At 41.7% G+C, this 14644-nt stretch overlaps 1 protein-coding gene across 1 annotated transcript in view; it reads right to left on the bottom strand.

The window, feature by feature from the left end:
* RORB (RAR related orphan receptor B) overlaps positions 1 to 14644 on the bottom strand; it is a gene marked incomplete at both ends in the record, with an annotated part of 72728 nt that overhangs the window by 36978 nt on the left and 21106 nt on the right. The window contains one exon of the mRNA XM_080709195.1: positions 6636 to 7037. Within this exon, the coding sequence (XP_080565321.1) occupies positions 6636 to 7037 (402 nt within the window). The remainder of the gene's footprint in view (positions 1 to 6635; positions 7038 to 14644) is intronic.

Below are 14644 nucleotides of genomic sequence, written 5' to 3'. Positions count from 1 at the left end.
CCACCTTTTCCTTAAACGGCCCCTGGTTGTCCTTATTTTCATATTAATGTCATCCCCCTTTTCTTTTTTCCTAGGAGAGTGGATTAAAAAAAAAAAAGAGGCTGGTGCTGAGTTCTGATTTGGTAGTGGTTACTCTCTGTGATTGGCAGGGTCATTTCATCCAGTGAGAGCCCTGAGTGCCATCCAACTTCTTGGGAAAGGTTTGCTGGCTGCTGACATAGGCAGGTTCACATTGTCTCTTTCCCTCAAGTCTCCTCCCTCCTTTCCACCACCCTGTGCTTCTTGCACAGTGGCCATGACAAGGAAAATATTTGACCAAAGCTTTATGGGAGGTAAGGAAATCATAATCCTTCAGAATCATTTAGTACACCTGCCTTATTTTTCAGATTTTGAGGCCACACCTCAAAACCCTGAACTAATCTTGAATAAACAAATGCAGCTAGCACGCAGAGCTGGGACTCCCAATTTCGGTGTACTTTCCTGAAACTGCCTGCATTGGGTGTGTGTTTGGGGTGAGGGTCTGGGGACAATGAACATTCCCAAGATCCCAAGATGCCTTCCTTCTAGGCAAAAAGGGAAAAGCTAGGCACTGGATTTTCCTTTCCTTCCCTAAATTTTTTTTTTCCAGAACTGAAGATTGAACCCAGATGCTTCCTACCTCTGAGCTATACTCCAAGCCCTATTTTTTATTCTTTATTTTGAAACAGGGTCTCACAAAGTTGTGAAGAGCCTCACTAATTAGCTGAGGCTGTCAGAGAACCTGAGATCCTCCGGTCTCAGCCTCCCAAGTGCTGGGATTATAAGCATGCACCACCACACTGACTTTCCCCGAATTGTTTGAAATTACTCCTAAAATTTACTCCTAAAAGTGAATGACTACTTGTATTTGTATAGGTGCTATCAGAAGACAGAAAAATACAGAGTCAACATCTATATCATCTATTCATGGTTAATGAAAATATGAATGCTATTTTTAGCAGTTTTAAAGTATTTACTTATAAAACTGCACATCATTAATAGTGCTACTTTAAGACCATAGCACTTGCTTGGGATTCTTAATAAGCAGGAATTTAAACACCATCAATTTCATGGAATAATGCAAAATGAAACACTGCTAGTAATGTCTTCTGTATTTCTTTGTGCCCTTGATAGAATAGTGAAGCATTAAGAAGACCAGATCACTTTTAGCCCCAATCCCCTTTTTAGATAGTTATTAGTACTCAGTTTTGCAATAGGTACATATAAAAACAAGGTTTGGTTCTACTTTTCATATTTAAAATTCTAGAGTTTGTGAAAAGAACATAAAAATAAGTTTATGTTTGAGACTATGTAGGAAAAGATCAGCAAGCTCACATTTCACTGTCTTTCTCTGGATGAAAAAATTACTCAGTAGAATACCAAGCTCTGTCCATGTGTGTAAAAGACAAACCTATCCCCTTAGCATCACAGGTGATTTGGTAGTTACTTATATTTTAGCTGTATATTAAATTTATTTCTTTTTTCTATTTTAAAATCATATTGCTTGGCTATTTGTTTTGTCATCTGGTACCTCCTAGATACACTGCCAATCACCTTTCAGCTTTAATGAGCTTTCATTAAGAATATTAATCCTGCAGAATCTCCCCAACCACCTGAAGGCTATGTACAAGAGAAACAAAAACAAGAGGGTCTACTTCCTTTTCCTGCTTGCTTCCTGAGGGTCATCTAGCTAGCTGCCTCTGCCTATCACGGGTCACTGCACGATTTTATTCCCAAAGCTATAAACATCCATCCTGCTAGCTGGAGGTAAATTTCCAGCCAAGCTCTGTCTAAACATTAATTTCAGTTTACCTTTCCTTCTCTTATTTCTTCTTTTTCCTGGCTTCCTCCTCCTTTGGGATTTTGAAAATCCAAGGATATAATTCCTAAAACATTCCAAGTTGTTTCTGATCTCTTACCTGCATTTTGCCTTCTCTTCTCAAAATTCTGTGCGTGAAACTTGCCTGATGAGGGAGGTGGAGCAGAGTAAAGACGCCCACCACATCCCTCATCTCCAGGGGATGACGACCCCCTCTTGCCTAGGATTGCCCAGGATTCACAAATTGAGGATGCTCTGATTTGCAATTATTTATTTCCACGTGTGTCTCTTAGTTGGAGAGGGCATAATCCATGTTCTGCTTGTTTTGAGTGTCTGGAACAGTTCCAAAATAGGTCTTTGGAAGAATGGATGGTGTTTGAGGGTGGTGGAAAGACTGAAGTTAGAATTAAACTTTAGCACTTAGCTTGCTGTGTGCTCTAGGAAAATCTCTCACTGTTTCTGACCCTGAATTTCTTCATCTTCACACAGGATGGTCTTACGCTTCTGATATAAGGTGTTGGTGTGAGGCTTAAATGAACTCAAGTGCACGAAAGGTTTTTCTACATTTCCCTTCATACACAGAATGCTATTGTTAGGAACCTTGGCCTAGGAGTTTGAGTTCCTTTGGTGCACTTACAGAAACATACGTGTTTTTGGCTGGGTGTAGTGACACACGCTTGTAATCCCAGCATTCGGGAGGCAGTGATAGGAGGATCACAGTTTGCGGAGAGTCTCAGTTACTTAGTGAGGCCCTCCGCAACTCAGTGAGACCTTGTTTCAAAATAAAGAATAAAAAATAGGGCTGGGGGTATAGCTCAGAGGTAGAATCATCTGGGTTCCATTCCCATTACAGCAAATATAAAAAAAGGAAACCCGAGTGTTTTTTCTGTTTTTCTTGACTCTGATAATATTCATATAGATGACTTTTCTGGATTTGCACTCAGTTGGTTATGTAATTGTGCTATGGTTCATAAACATGTGTTTTAATTAAAAATTTCAACTATAACACCTTATTCTACATAGACTAATCTAAAAACTGGTTTCTACAAAAGATCTCCTTTTCCGGTGACCCAATATCAAAATAATGACCTGGTTTTACATATTTCATTGTTCTTTCAGAAAGCAAAGGAAATATTCATCAGGTCTTCCTGTAGCCAAGAGTGATGTTACAATTTTTTGGGAGTCATACAACCTTTAGCCAGTCAGAATGAGACCAAAATAAGATACTCTGTTTTCTTCACACAGCATTCTTTCTATAACAGCTTGCCACCAGCCAGATAGATATTCAACAATCAAATCAAGTCAAAATGTCAGCAAGAAGACTGTTAGCTCCATTTCTACCACTTAGAAGAACTTTAGGTACACAGCCAACACCAAGCATGCTTTGCTGTGGGCATGCCAATTAGTTTGTGAGGAATTTCTTTGTTTGATGGGAGGAAATATAATGGTTTAAAGAATTGGTTTTGACATTACTCAGGCCTGGGCTCAAATACATTCTTTGGTTTTTACCACGTTATATAACACATAAACCTCATTTTCATATACAAAGTAGGTATGAAAATATGTAAATCATATTAGGATTGTTATGAGAATTAAGTATAGGTCAATGCTTAGCACAATTGTTACTTAATAAAAGGTAGTTCTGTTACTGGCAATAGGCAGCGATCGTATTATTATTATTAATTATGATAATGTTGAAACATGACAGATGTTGTCCTAAGAAGTCATCAATACTCACTCGCGTATGCCTGCCGCCGTGCGCAGGGATTGCTGCTGGCCAAGTTTACAACTGAGACTCAGAGAGGCCTAGTCAATTCCTCAAGGCAAAAGTTCACCAGGTGAACACTGGCAATTTGACACCAGCACCAAAGTTCTTAACCACCATACTGCAGCGCTGAGGTCTCCCTGCCCAGTGATACTGTTGTGGGCTTAGTTTTTTAGTGAAATGAATGCAAACTGTTTTCATAGTGCAGGATTGTGGTTGCCGCATGGACCTAGATCCCATACTCACTGAATGGGTTTGTGTCCACTAGGTGGCATTGCTGAGTTGACAAAAACCAGCCAAGCCAGTATCTAGGCTGTCGGCCACATTTGGAAGATCTCCTCTGACAATCGAATTGCACCTAATGATATCTTGAAGTAATTAAGAAAAATATCTGCGGGTTCATTCTGCATGTCAGTGTATATATGCAGATAATCTGTATAAATGTTGAGATTATTTAGTCAACAGAAATTTCTATTTACTTCATAGAAAACAAGACCGAGGGCCAGAGAAGGAAAGGAACTTGTCTAGGATAATCCAGACCTGATGGTTTTGCTGATATTGTCTCTCTGTAGTACTTCCTGCGGATGCCAAATCAGGAAGGAACTATTATTTCTGGACACCTAGAAGAGCTTCCAGTTGGGTATGGGGCAGAAGATTGCCAAACTGTTGTGAGTTTTTGTTCCATTAGGATGTAAAGATATGTTTCAAGTCAATAGTAAACTCAGGAGCTTAGATATTAAGTTGTTCAAATGCAAAAAACAAAAAACAGGTAGCTTTTGTTATTTTTTTTCATGCACTGTTGGTGTCTACACTTAAAAAGGCCAGCCCTCTTGGTTTACAATGGGATTTGTAAATATTAAGCCTCTAGCAAAGTCATTGATGGCTGAGCACAAGGTCTCTGGCTTTAGGTTGCCTAGGACTGACCGACACTAGTATTGCCAGGACACCAGGAAGCCACGAGACAGCTCTAAGCCCATGATGTTCATGGGAGTTAAATGTTTGTGAAGTGCGGCGATCTAGTAAAAACAGGGTCAAGGATAGCAGTGATAACTGAATGATTTTGCTGTGATAGTTGATGTTTAGTTGTCTATGTCTCACAGCTGTGAACATTGTTACAGTTTCTTTGTTAACAGCACTTCCTTGTGCTGAACTACTAAAAACAGGAAAAAACATTTTGGGTTTATAACTGTGTCTCATCATTTCTTCCTCAAACAGTTGGAACCAGTAGCCAGTAATATAGCCAGGGTTTCACTAAGTGTTCACAGAAATCATGACAAATGAACTTAGAATGCTGTGGGTTTCAGGCACCTATGAAGGTGAAGGAGCTCATGTTGTACCAATAATAATAGCCAGGAGTTTTTAGGCACTGGCCACATGTTGGAATTCTTACAACATTCCTGGAAACTCTAAACTCATACGTTCTCTCTCTCTCTCTCTCTCTCTCTCTCTCTCTCTCTCTCTCTCTCTCTCTCTCCTCCCTCCCTCCCTCCCTCCTTCCCTCCCTCCCTCCCTCCCTCTCTCTTTTTGGGTTGTACTGGGGTGGAACCCAGAGGCTTTCTACCTCCGGGCTATACTTCCAGACCTATTTTTTTAATATTTTTATTTGGAAACAGGGTCTCACTAAGTTGCTGAGAGCCTAAGTAGCTGAGGCTGGCTTCTAACCTGTGCGATCCTTCTGTCTCAGCCTCCCAAGTGCTGGGATTACAAGCATGCGCCACCACGCCTAGCTGTACATTCTCTTTTTTGAAGAGCAGTGAACTGGGATTGTGAAGCTTGCTCTGGCTTAAATAATAAGTCATAGAGCCAGGGGTAGAACCCAGGGAGCCTGGTTCTTAGTCACTGTGCTCTGCTATTTCTTGGGTGGGATGTGGGGGCATCCTCTAGGGCTCCTGAGCCCTTGACTGCTTCCCGCCGTCCATTAAATGCTACCATGGAGCCTGGTTTAGCCATTTGGGTTTAGCTCTTCTAGGCTGCTGTGGCCCCACCACCCAGGAGGGTAATGTGTTTAGCTGACATCAGTATTTTTATGGTGGCTAGTTAATGAGATTCACTGGATAGACAGTCAATGGACTCTCAAGCTGAAGGGTGAGACAAAGTGGCCACAGGTCGGAGGTGAGCGTGCCTGGGTAGGGCCCCCTTGAACATCACTCCTTAGGAGCTGAAGGGCACTGTGGCCCCAGGAAGATTGGGTTGCGATACTATCACACCCAGGAGTAGCTTATCTGTCACTCTTGTGTTCCGTGACATTCCAGAGCTGGCTGTTTCCACTGCTGTAATTCCGAATCCCAGATAGAATTCTTGGATTCAGGCTTACAAGAGTGTTAGCAGTCTTCCTGTCTACCCCTGCCTTTGCAAAGAGAAAAAGTGAGGTAATGTTGGCTTAAGGTTGTCCCCAGTTATCTCAGAGGGAGAGCTGGATCCCCACTTGTTGGGTCGATCTGCAGTTTCTATATCTTTTAGTGATTTCATTTGGGATGTGCTGAAATTTCCCGATTTATACCAATAATATTTGTCCTTCAGTGAGAACCCAAATTCAACAGATAGCTTCTTTGCAGATGGCCTCTTTCTATTTATAACTTCTTCTCTTTTCTTTTCCTGGTAATAAACAGTTATGGGGCATGGGGACACCGACATTTATTAGAATATATTTCAAAATCATTTTATTTTCTCAGTAGAATCCACAAGTACAAGTAATTCACGAAGAAAACAGCCTTCCTAGCCGGGCATTTGGGAAGCTGAGACAGGAAGATCACGGTTCGAAGACAGTCTCAGCTACTACTTAGTGAGGCCCTTTACGACTCAGTGAGACCCCGTTTCAAAATAAAGAATAAAAAATAGGGCTGGGTTGTAGCTCAGAGGTAGAAAGCCCCTGAGTTCCATCCTCAGTACTGAAGAAAAGAAAGAAAGAAAGAAAGAAAGAAAGAAAGAAAGAAAGAAAGAAAAGAAAAAAAGACAAAAGCCTTCCTAAATAGGACCCAGGCACCTTCAAAAGCAGAATTTTCAAAAGTAAACTTGGAGGAGATTCCAACTTACCAATCTCAGTCATCGTTATCCCCGGCGCTAACTGCCCGTGGTTGAAAGAGCTATAGGTAAACAAGTTGGGGACCGACGTGAGGTCATAGATAGGTTCTTGCTTTATCTGTTTGATTCCAGTCATGTCAAGTCCTGACTGATCGGGGGACGGCTGGCCGGAATCCACGCTGTAGTACCCCTCGGACTTGGGCAGGTCAATGACATGCCCGTTGGCGTAGGTGCCGCTGGCCTCGGTGCCCAGGTTGCTCAGGCCGTTGCTGATGCTGCTGCTGTACACCCTGGCGAGGGCTTCTGCCTCCCCGCTCTGCTGCTGCCGCTGCTCCTGTAGCCGCTGCTGGTGCTTCTGCACCTCAGCGTACAGGCTGTCCCTTTGCTTTTTGGACATCCTCCCGAACTTCACAGCTAGGTTGGAGAGAGAAGCAGAAGGCATATGTGGTTAGCATCCTCCTAAGACACCGAAGGGCTAAGGGTCACGGATGATTGTCCCTTCAAGAGCAAAGAGACAAGTTCCTAGAGCCATAACCTAAGAGGCCATTGGATTACACTCTATATTTGATGAAAGGTGATTTTAGAGGGTGCTTGTACTGGTTTATGTCATCGAATCAAGTCTAAATGTGTCAGCTTTTCATCACTGGAATAAATACCTGAGATAATCAACTTATCAAGAAAAACAGGTTCATTTGGGTTACAGTTTTGGAGGTTTCCGTCCATGGATGGATGGAGCACTGCTTTGGGACCTGTGACGAGGCAGCATATTAGTGAGGAATGTGTGACAGGGGAGGCTGTTCAGCTCAGACTGGGGCAGCAAAAGGGAGAAAGAGGAAGGGGTGGGGTCCCATTATCCCCTTCTAGAGAAGCACCTCCGATGACCTAGGACCTCACCCATTGGCCTCACTTTTACAGGTTTCCACAGCCCCCCAGTAGTGCCATGCGGGGAGCAAACCTTTATCACATGGGCCTTTGGGGGGCATTTAAGATCTGAACTATAAGTGGGGTATGGTGGCGCATGCCTATAATCCCAGTACTGGAGAAGCTGAGACAGAAGAAACAGAGATTGAGGCCAGCCTCAGAAACTTGGTGAAACTTTGTTTTAGGAAAAAAATAAAAAAAATAAAAGAGCTGGGGATGTAGGTTAGAGGTAGAATGCCCTGGGTTCAAGCTCTAGTAGAAAAAAATTAGGAAGAAATATGACAATTTAGATATTCTTTTGTTGTTGCCATAATCTTAGAGGGCATATTGACTTATTCTTTTCAATTACACAAAAAATAAAACCTCACAACCTCCTGAAGCCCCCACAAAACTAACACATAATACCTGCTATTAAAATGTCTACCAACAATATTTATTTATTTATCTATTTACTTATTTTTGCGGTACTGGGGGTTGAACCCAGGAAACTTCTACCTCTGAGATACACCATAAGCCCCATTTTTAATTCCTTATTTGGGAACAGGGTCTCACTAAGTTTCAGAGGCCTCACTCAATAGCTGAGGCTGGCGGTGAACCTGTGATCCTCCTGTCTCAGCCTCTCAAGAGCTGGGATGACAAGCGTGCGCCACCACGCCCGGTTTACCAACCATCATTACTGGGTTTCTCCCTGAAGCGTTAGGGTTGCTAGTTTGTTGGGAAGGACCCCATAACTTCAGTGTTAGCCCTGTTTTGTAAGTAATGGGCAGGGCAGGGTGATGAACACATTTTAAATGAATCCCATCACTCGCTTGCAGATGGCTTTTGGGGATCAAATTATAGGAATCTTGGAAAACAGAAATTTTGTGCATCTAATGCCCAGCAAGCGAGCCAACGATAACTACCTTTCTTCATCCTACCAGCCCTGAGTTTTATTTTGCCCGTCCCTTCCAGAAAAGTCCTCAGCCATTTTGTGGCAAAACAAGAAAAGGCTCTGCAGGCAATCAAGGAGGAACATAAAGAGAGTTTTCATCTCCATGTATTGCTTCGTAACTTTTGGAGCTTACCCTCCGGAGCCATTTTAGATACTGATATTTTCCCTCACAAATCGTCAACTTCCTTTTCAGCATGTGAACATCCTGCATCTCAGAGCTACCTACCTGAATCATCATGCTCATGTTTTTTTTTTATTTTTGGTACTAGATATTAAACCAAGGGCATTCTACTTCTGAGCTATTCCCCCCATCCCTATTTTATTTTGCATTTGGAAACAGGATCTTGCTAAGTTGCTGAGGCTGGCCTTGAACCTGCGAACTTCCTGTTTCAGCCTCCCAAGAACTGAGATTACAGACGCATACCACCACTCTTCAGCTCTTGCTAATGGTGGGGACCATGACAAACTTGAGGGCTCTCCCCTGAGTTTCTGTCTTTTTATCCTTTGGTAACAGTGCTTTCAGGGGTAAAAACAAGTCCTGTCCTTGGATGCAGCCATGGCAGTTGCTGCTCTTCTGAGGAAAAGTAAGGGTGAGGTGCTTAAGAGGTCTCTCGTGCACAGGCTTCACAGAGGAGACTCGTGCTCCAGAGAGCTGCTGTCTGCTCTCTGCAATACTCCACAATTCGTTTTCTCCTTCCATTGATATAGAGTTGCCAAATTTCCTCTGGAAATGGACTGTTCAGAACATAGACCACAATCCACAGCCCCCATCTCTGAGAGTGGTGGTTGTACGATTGAGTGCTGGTTAAGAGGAAGCAAATGGTGGGGAGGCCTGGAACGGGGATGTGAGGTCTAAGTTTACAGAAACCCACACTCTCCCTGAGTCCTCAAACAACAACAACAACAACAACAACAACAACAACAACAACACCACAACACACAACGCAACAACAAGACAACAACACAACAACACAACAATGACAACAACACAACACAACAACACAACAACACAACACAACAACAAAACAACAACAACAACAACACAGTCTGTCTTTTTGATGCTGCCTAAGCAGGGAAATGAATTGGTAATTATCCAGTAATTTTTTCTGAATGAAGATGAGCAAGGTGATTATTTCTCAACAAACTCTCCTTTCTATCCCCGTTGTTGCTTTTACTAGGTCTTGAGTCCTTTGGGTCATTGCGTTTCACTTTGCTTGTAGAGTCACTATCTTTATTAGATTCTGTTTCTCAGAGACAAATTTATTTGCTTACAAAGTGCCACGAGATTTCCAGTTTGTCTGTGGACAGAATTTTACGGTGCTCTATACCTTGAATGTTTCTTGAAATCATCTCTAGGGGAATTTTTTTTTGTACAGGAAAAAATAAATAATGCGTAGTGATTGAAATCCTCCCTCGCAGGAAAGTAATGTGACATGCTTCGTTATTTGCAGTCTCCTCCTCTCCTTCACATTCATGTAGGTTCACAATAGTTCTTCCTTATAGGAATGAATGCAATAATTGTGTCTATTCCTATAGATTAAAATATTTGTGGGCTAGGATAGATCTACTTCCTGACTTACTTTAGTAGAATAGTTTTGCATCTATTTGTTTAAAATTTATAGCAATTAAAAGTTGACAAGGAGAAATACTTATGCCAAGAGAATAGAAACGTAGCGTCTCTACACTTAATCCTGGCTTTAAAATTCTACATATCTATATTTAAGTGAAATAATAAAATTTACATTTATAAGAATTAAATTGGCAAGAAACATTTCTTCTTTTTTTTTTTGTGTGTGTGTGTGGTTATAGGGATTAAACCCAGGGGCATTCTATCTCCAAGCTACAACCCCACCCTTGTTTTTCATTCTTTATTTTGGAATAGGGTCTCACTAAGTTGTGGAGAGCCTCACTAAGTAGCTGAGGCTGGCCTTGAATCTGCCATCCTCCTGTCTCAACCTCTCAAGTACTGGAATTACAAGCATGGGCCACCGCACCCGGCACAAGAAACATTTCAAACACTAATGCAGAGATGTAGTGTTCTATGCTTAATCCTGGCAGGCTGATTGCATTCATGACCCTGATTCTTCTCACCTCTTTCCTCTTTCCTTCAGTGTCCTGCTCCGTGTCCATTAGCAACGCTCTTTATCTCTGTGTAGGGGTGTGGCTGACCCCTTGACTCATGGTCACTGACCTGCTCTGGGCCAATGAGGTACTGGTAAATGCAATACAAACCGAGGCTTGCTTAAGGGCTTGCATGATCTCGGGGCTTCACCATGGCAGGGACATGCCTGAGCTAGCTTGCTGAAGAATAAGCTACACAAAGTCCATGCAGGCCTCCTCACTCATCCCAGGTGAGGCCATCTACCGTCAACAGAGCCAAGAACTGGCCCTTAGCTGGCACATGCAGAATGGTGCTCTTAACTGTAGTCCTCATAATTAGAGCCAATGATGTAAAAAACGTATGCTGCCAAGGGCTCTGCTCTGGTAAACATGAGAAAACTCAACAGAGAAAAGCTATGCCCTTTCTAAGAAATCAGCTCATCAGGTCACTGAGTAACTGAAATATTTGAAAAGAAAACAGCTTAAAATTCCACTTCACTTTACAATTTTCAGGCTTCATCCTAAATCCTAGAATGAATTTTGGATTCCTTTCAGAGATACTGATGAGCCACTGTTTCAATTTTATGCCCCTCCCTCGATAAAATTATTGCCATATTTTGGGGAAATAGCGGTGCAATAAAAATAAATCTACCTAATTTTCCGGACATATAGTAATTCCTTGTCACTGTTTATAAATACATGAGTTGTATTCCTAGACCTTTAAAAAAGGCCATATTCCTATTACATTTCAAGTATTTGTATTCTTCTGATTGCTACCATTGATGAGAATGGCACACATTTTAAGTGTTTGCTCCTCTAAAACTGGGATTATTCTCTTAATGATGTTCACCTGAGGATGAAGGCAGCCTCTTGTTAAACTGCTGCCTCTTAAAGATACCAGCACAATTCTGCGCACACTTCAAGTGCCGTATAAATATTCACTGATGATGGTATTTGCTCATGGTATGCTCTTAATACTCATTTCAATACCATACAAGCAAAGAACAATTTCACGCAAAAGTATCAGAAATCACTTCATTTTTATTTTGATTATAGGATTTTAAATGGGAAGGAAGTTCTTAGAATAACTAAAAATCAAAGTCATTGCTCCTTCAAAGATTTTTGCTCGGTGGACATGTGGTTTTGGTTTGAAGAGAACCGAACTGTACAACTATCATCTATGACTGTCTGTTGTCATTTGGATATTAGCACACCTTACTATCCTTGGCCATATTACAAAGTTCTCTTGTTGCTTAGTAATTAAACTGGCCTGACTTTAATTATTTTCAGTTCAGAGATGTGCCTTTTTTTGCTTTGTTTTTGCGATACTGGGGATGGAACCCAGGGGTATTCTAACCTCCGACTTATACCCTCAGACCTATTTTTTATTCTTTTTATTTTTCCTAAAAAACATGTTTTTATTTGCCAAATGCAGCGTGAAAAACTAAAGCAAAGAGTTTCTTTCTTTCTTTTTTTTACAGAAAGACATTTCAGTTTATAATTTTTTAAAATTTTATTTTATTTTGAGACAGGATCCTATTAAGTTGCTCGCTGGCCTCCAACTTGTGATCTTCCTGCCTCATCCTTCCAAATACTGGGATTACAGGAATATGCCACCTAATCTGGCTCCCGTTGGTATTCCTTAATACTCCATAGTAGGTATTACTTATCAACAGCAGAGGAAAAAGAATCAGACTCCCCAGTATTAGGATGATTTATATAGTGTGAGATAACCTTTATAACCAAAGCACTGACCAACTTCCTCTCTAACTTATTTCATAGTAAGAAAAAAGCTTTATTTATCTTAGAATCAATTTTTGTCTTCTTGAACTCCTTCTCCTTCAGATCCTCAACCACTGCCCCCGCCCCTGAACATCTTTCTTCATGATTAGTTTGACACAGACATACTTGGGAGGCATTTTGGAAGATGCTCTTGGAAGCCTCAGGATGTCAGTGGACCGAGGGCTGAAACGAATCCCAGCCTCATTGGACACTAGTTGCTTTTGTTTGCATAGAGGTGTATGTGCTGCAATAACTTTTTTCCTTCTTGGGAACAGACTGTGACCTCCATCCATTAAGTGACCCTCCCTGATTCCCAACATATTTCTTTCATGTCATGTGATTTAGACAGTGTCCTAGGTTTTGAGCTGATGTGACTGAATTTGCCCTGAGACACAGGAGTCTGCTCTCCTTCCTGATTCATGAGGTATCTCTTCTAGAAGAGATACTGTTTCTGATTGTAGGAAGAAGTCACAAAAAGAAACACACCCAGTTGTTCATCTTTTTGCACAATTATTAACTTTTTCCAGACACTGTCAATTGATGTGCTGCCTCCAAGTGGGAGATTTGAAGTACAAAACCATCAACTCAAATTCCCATCGATTTTCACTACAATTCTGAAGATCACTTACCCTTCGCTCTACTTAATTTGCTTTAGTTATGTAGAAGTACACAATGCTGTAAATTTACCCTAAGAGTGAGCCCAGGAAAACAAATACAAATTTATGCATGACACAAATTTAGGTTTACTAAGGAATTAGAGAAAAGGTAGGAAATAAAATAACTCATGAAATCCCTAGATACAAAGTAATAGTGAATACCAAATATTTATTTATTTTTGGCGTGGTCCTGGGGATTAAACTCAGGGGCTTTCTACCTGGGAGTTACAACCCCAGCCCTATTTTATTTTTTAGTTTGAAACAGTCTTATCAGGTTGCTGAGGGTATTCTTAAATTGCTGAGGTTGGCCTAGAACCTGCTATCCTCCTGTCTCAGCCTCCCAAGTACTAGGGTTACAGGTGTGCACCATCACATCTGGCTAGTTATCTATTTTTTTAACTTAAAATTTTCTTTCTGTAGTCCACACTGCCTTGAATTTTACCATACTACTTTGTAATCCTTACCACCTTGAAGTTGACCTTCAGTAGAGGGAATGTGACTAGAGGCACTGAATCCAGACTGATTCACACAGAGAGAGTCTCAGGGGTATGGTTTGTGTCTCAGACTCCAGGTAGAAGAGAATTGAATGGATGTTCATTCATAAACACTTAGGTGCTTGCCTTTATATTTTTGTCTTTTTTGGAGGGAATCAAACCCCGGGACCTTGGACGTGCTAGGGAAGCTACAGCTGAGCTTCATTCCAGCCCATTGTGTTTCCTTATTTAATCTGACCTTCAGGATGCAGTGGACACATGACCCCAGTACACAGGGACATTTTTTTTTTATCTTTTTATTGGAAACAGGGTCCCTTAGGCCAGCAAGGCTGGCTTCGAACCTACGTGATCCTCCTGTCTCCACTTTCCAAGTGCAGGGATTATAAATGTGAGCCACCACGCCCGGCCTCAGGGCTGCTTTTAATCTGCCAATCTCAGTAGGGAGAAAATTAATATATGTGAATGTCTAAACAATGCAAGAAAAACCAGGTGAACATCTTTGTTCAACTTGTTTATTTGTCCTCTTTCATTAATCTAAGAGACTTGATCGGGAGCGGAGGCACCCAGTTCGGTGGGGCGTGGAGGGGCCGGCTCTTGCGTCACAGTCTGAGTAGGACACCTCCTACGCAGCCCTTCTAAGACTTGGACTTCTGTTATGTCCTTTGCAATCTTCATCATGGCTCAGAATAGTCCAGATCCTTATCTGGATTTCTAGGAGCAGCCAGACAAGCTCACAGCTTCCTACAGAATCATATTCTGCTCTTGGGCATCTCCATCCGGCAAGTAAATTGTGCGCCAGTCAGGCCTCCTCAGACATTGAAGGGCTCCTATTTGCCTGGGACTTTTGGGTTTTACTTCTGAAAGCCACACGTCCCAGGAAATGGCTCATTTACACGTTAACCTGGATGGTCACCTTCAACCCAGACCCTTGTGGCATTCCCTTAACCTAAGTAGCACAGGCGGCTCCAAGAGCTACAGTCAGATCTCCCCGTTCTTCTTACTTCTTAGCCAAGACTAGATTTTATATGTTCTTACTTTACATGTTCTTGACTTCTTAACTCACCACTTGCACTGTGGTTTTCTATTTTTTTTTTTTACCCCCAATCCCCACATTTAAAATTCTTCAGGTGGCTTACA

This window comes from Muscardinus avellanarius (genome assembly GCF_963383645.1).
Source record: "Muscardinus avellanarius genome assembly, chromosome: 13".
NCBI classification, from domain to species: Eukaryota; Metazoa; Chordata; class Mammalia; order Rodentia; family Gliridae; genus Muscardinus; species Muscardinus avellanarius.
The sequence above is the reverse complement of the archived record's forward strand: the minus strand, read 5'-3'. Positions and strand labels throughout refer to the sequence as shown.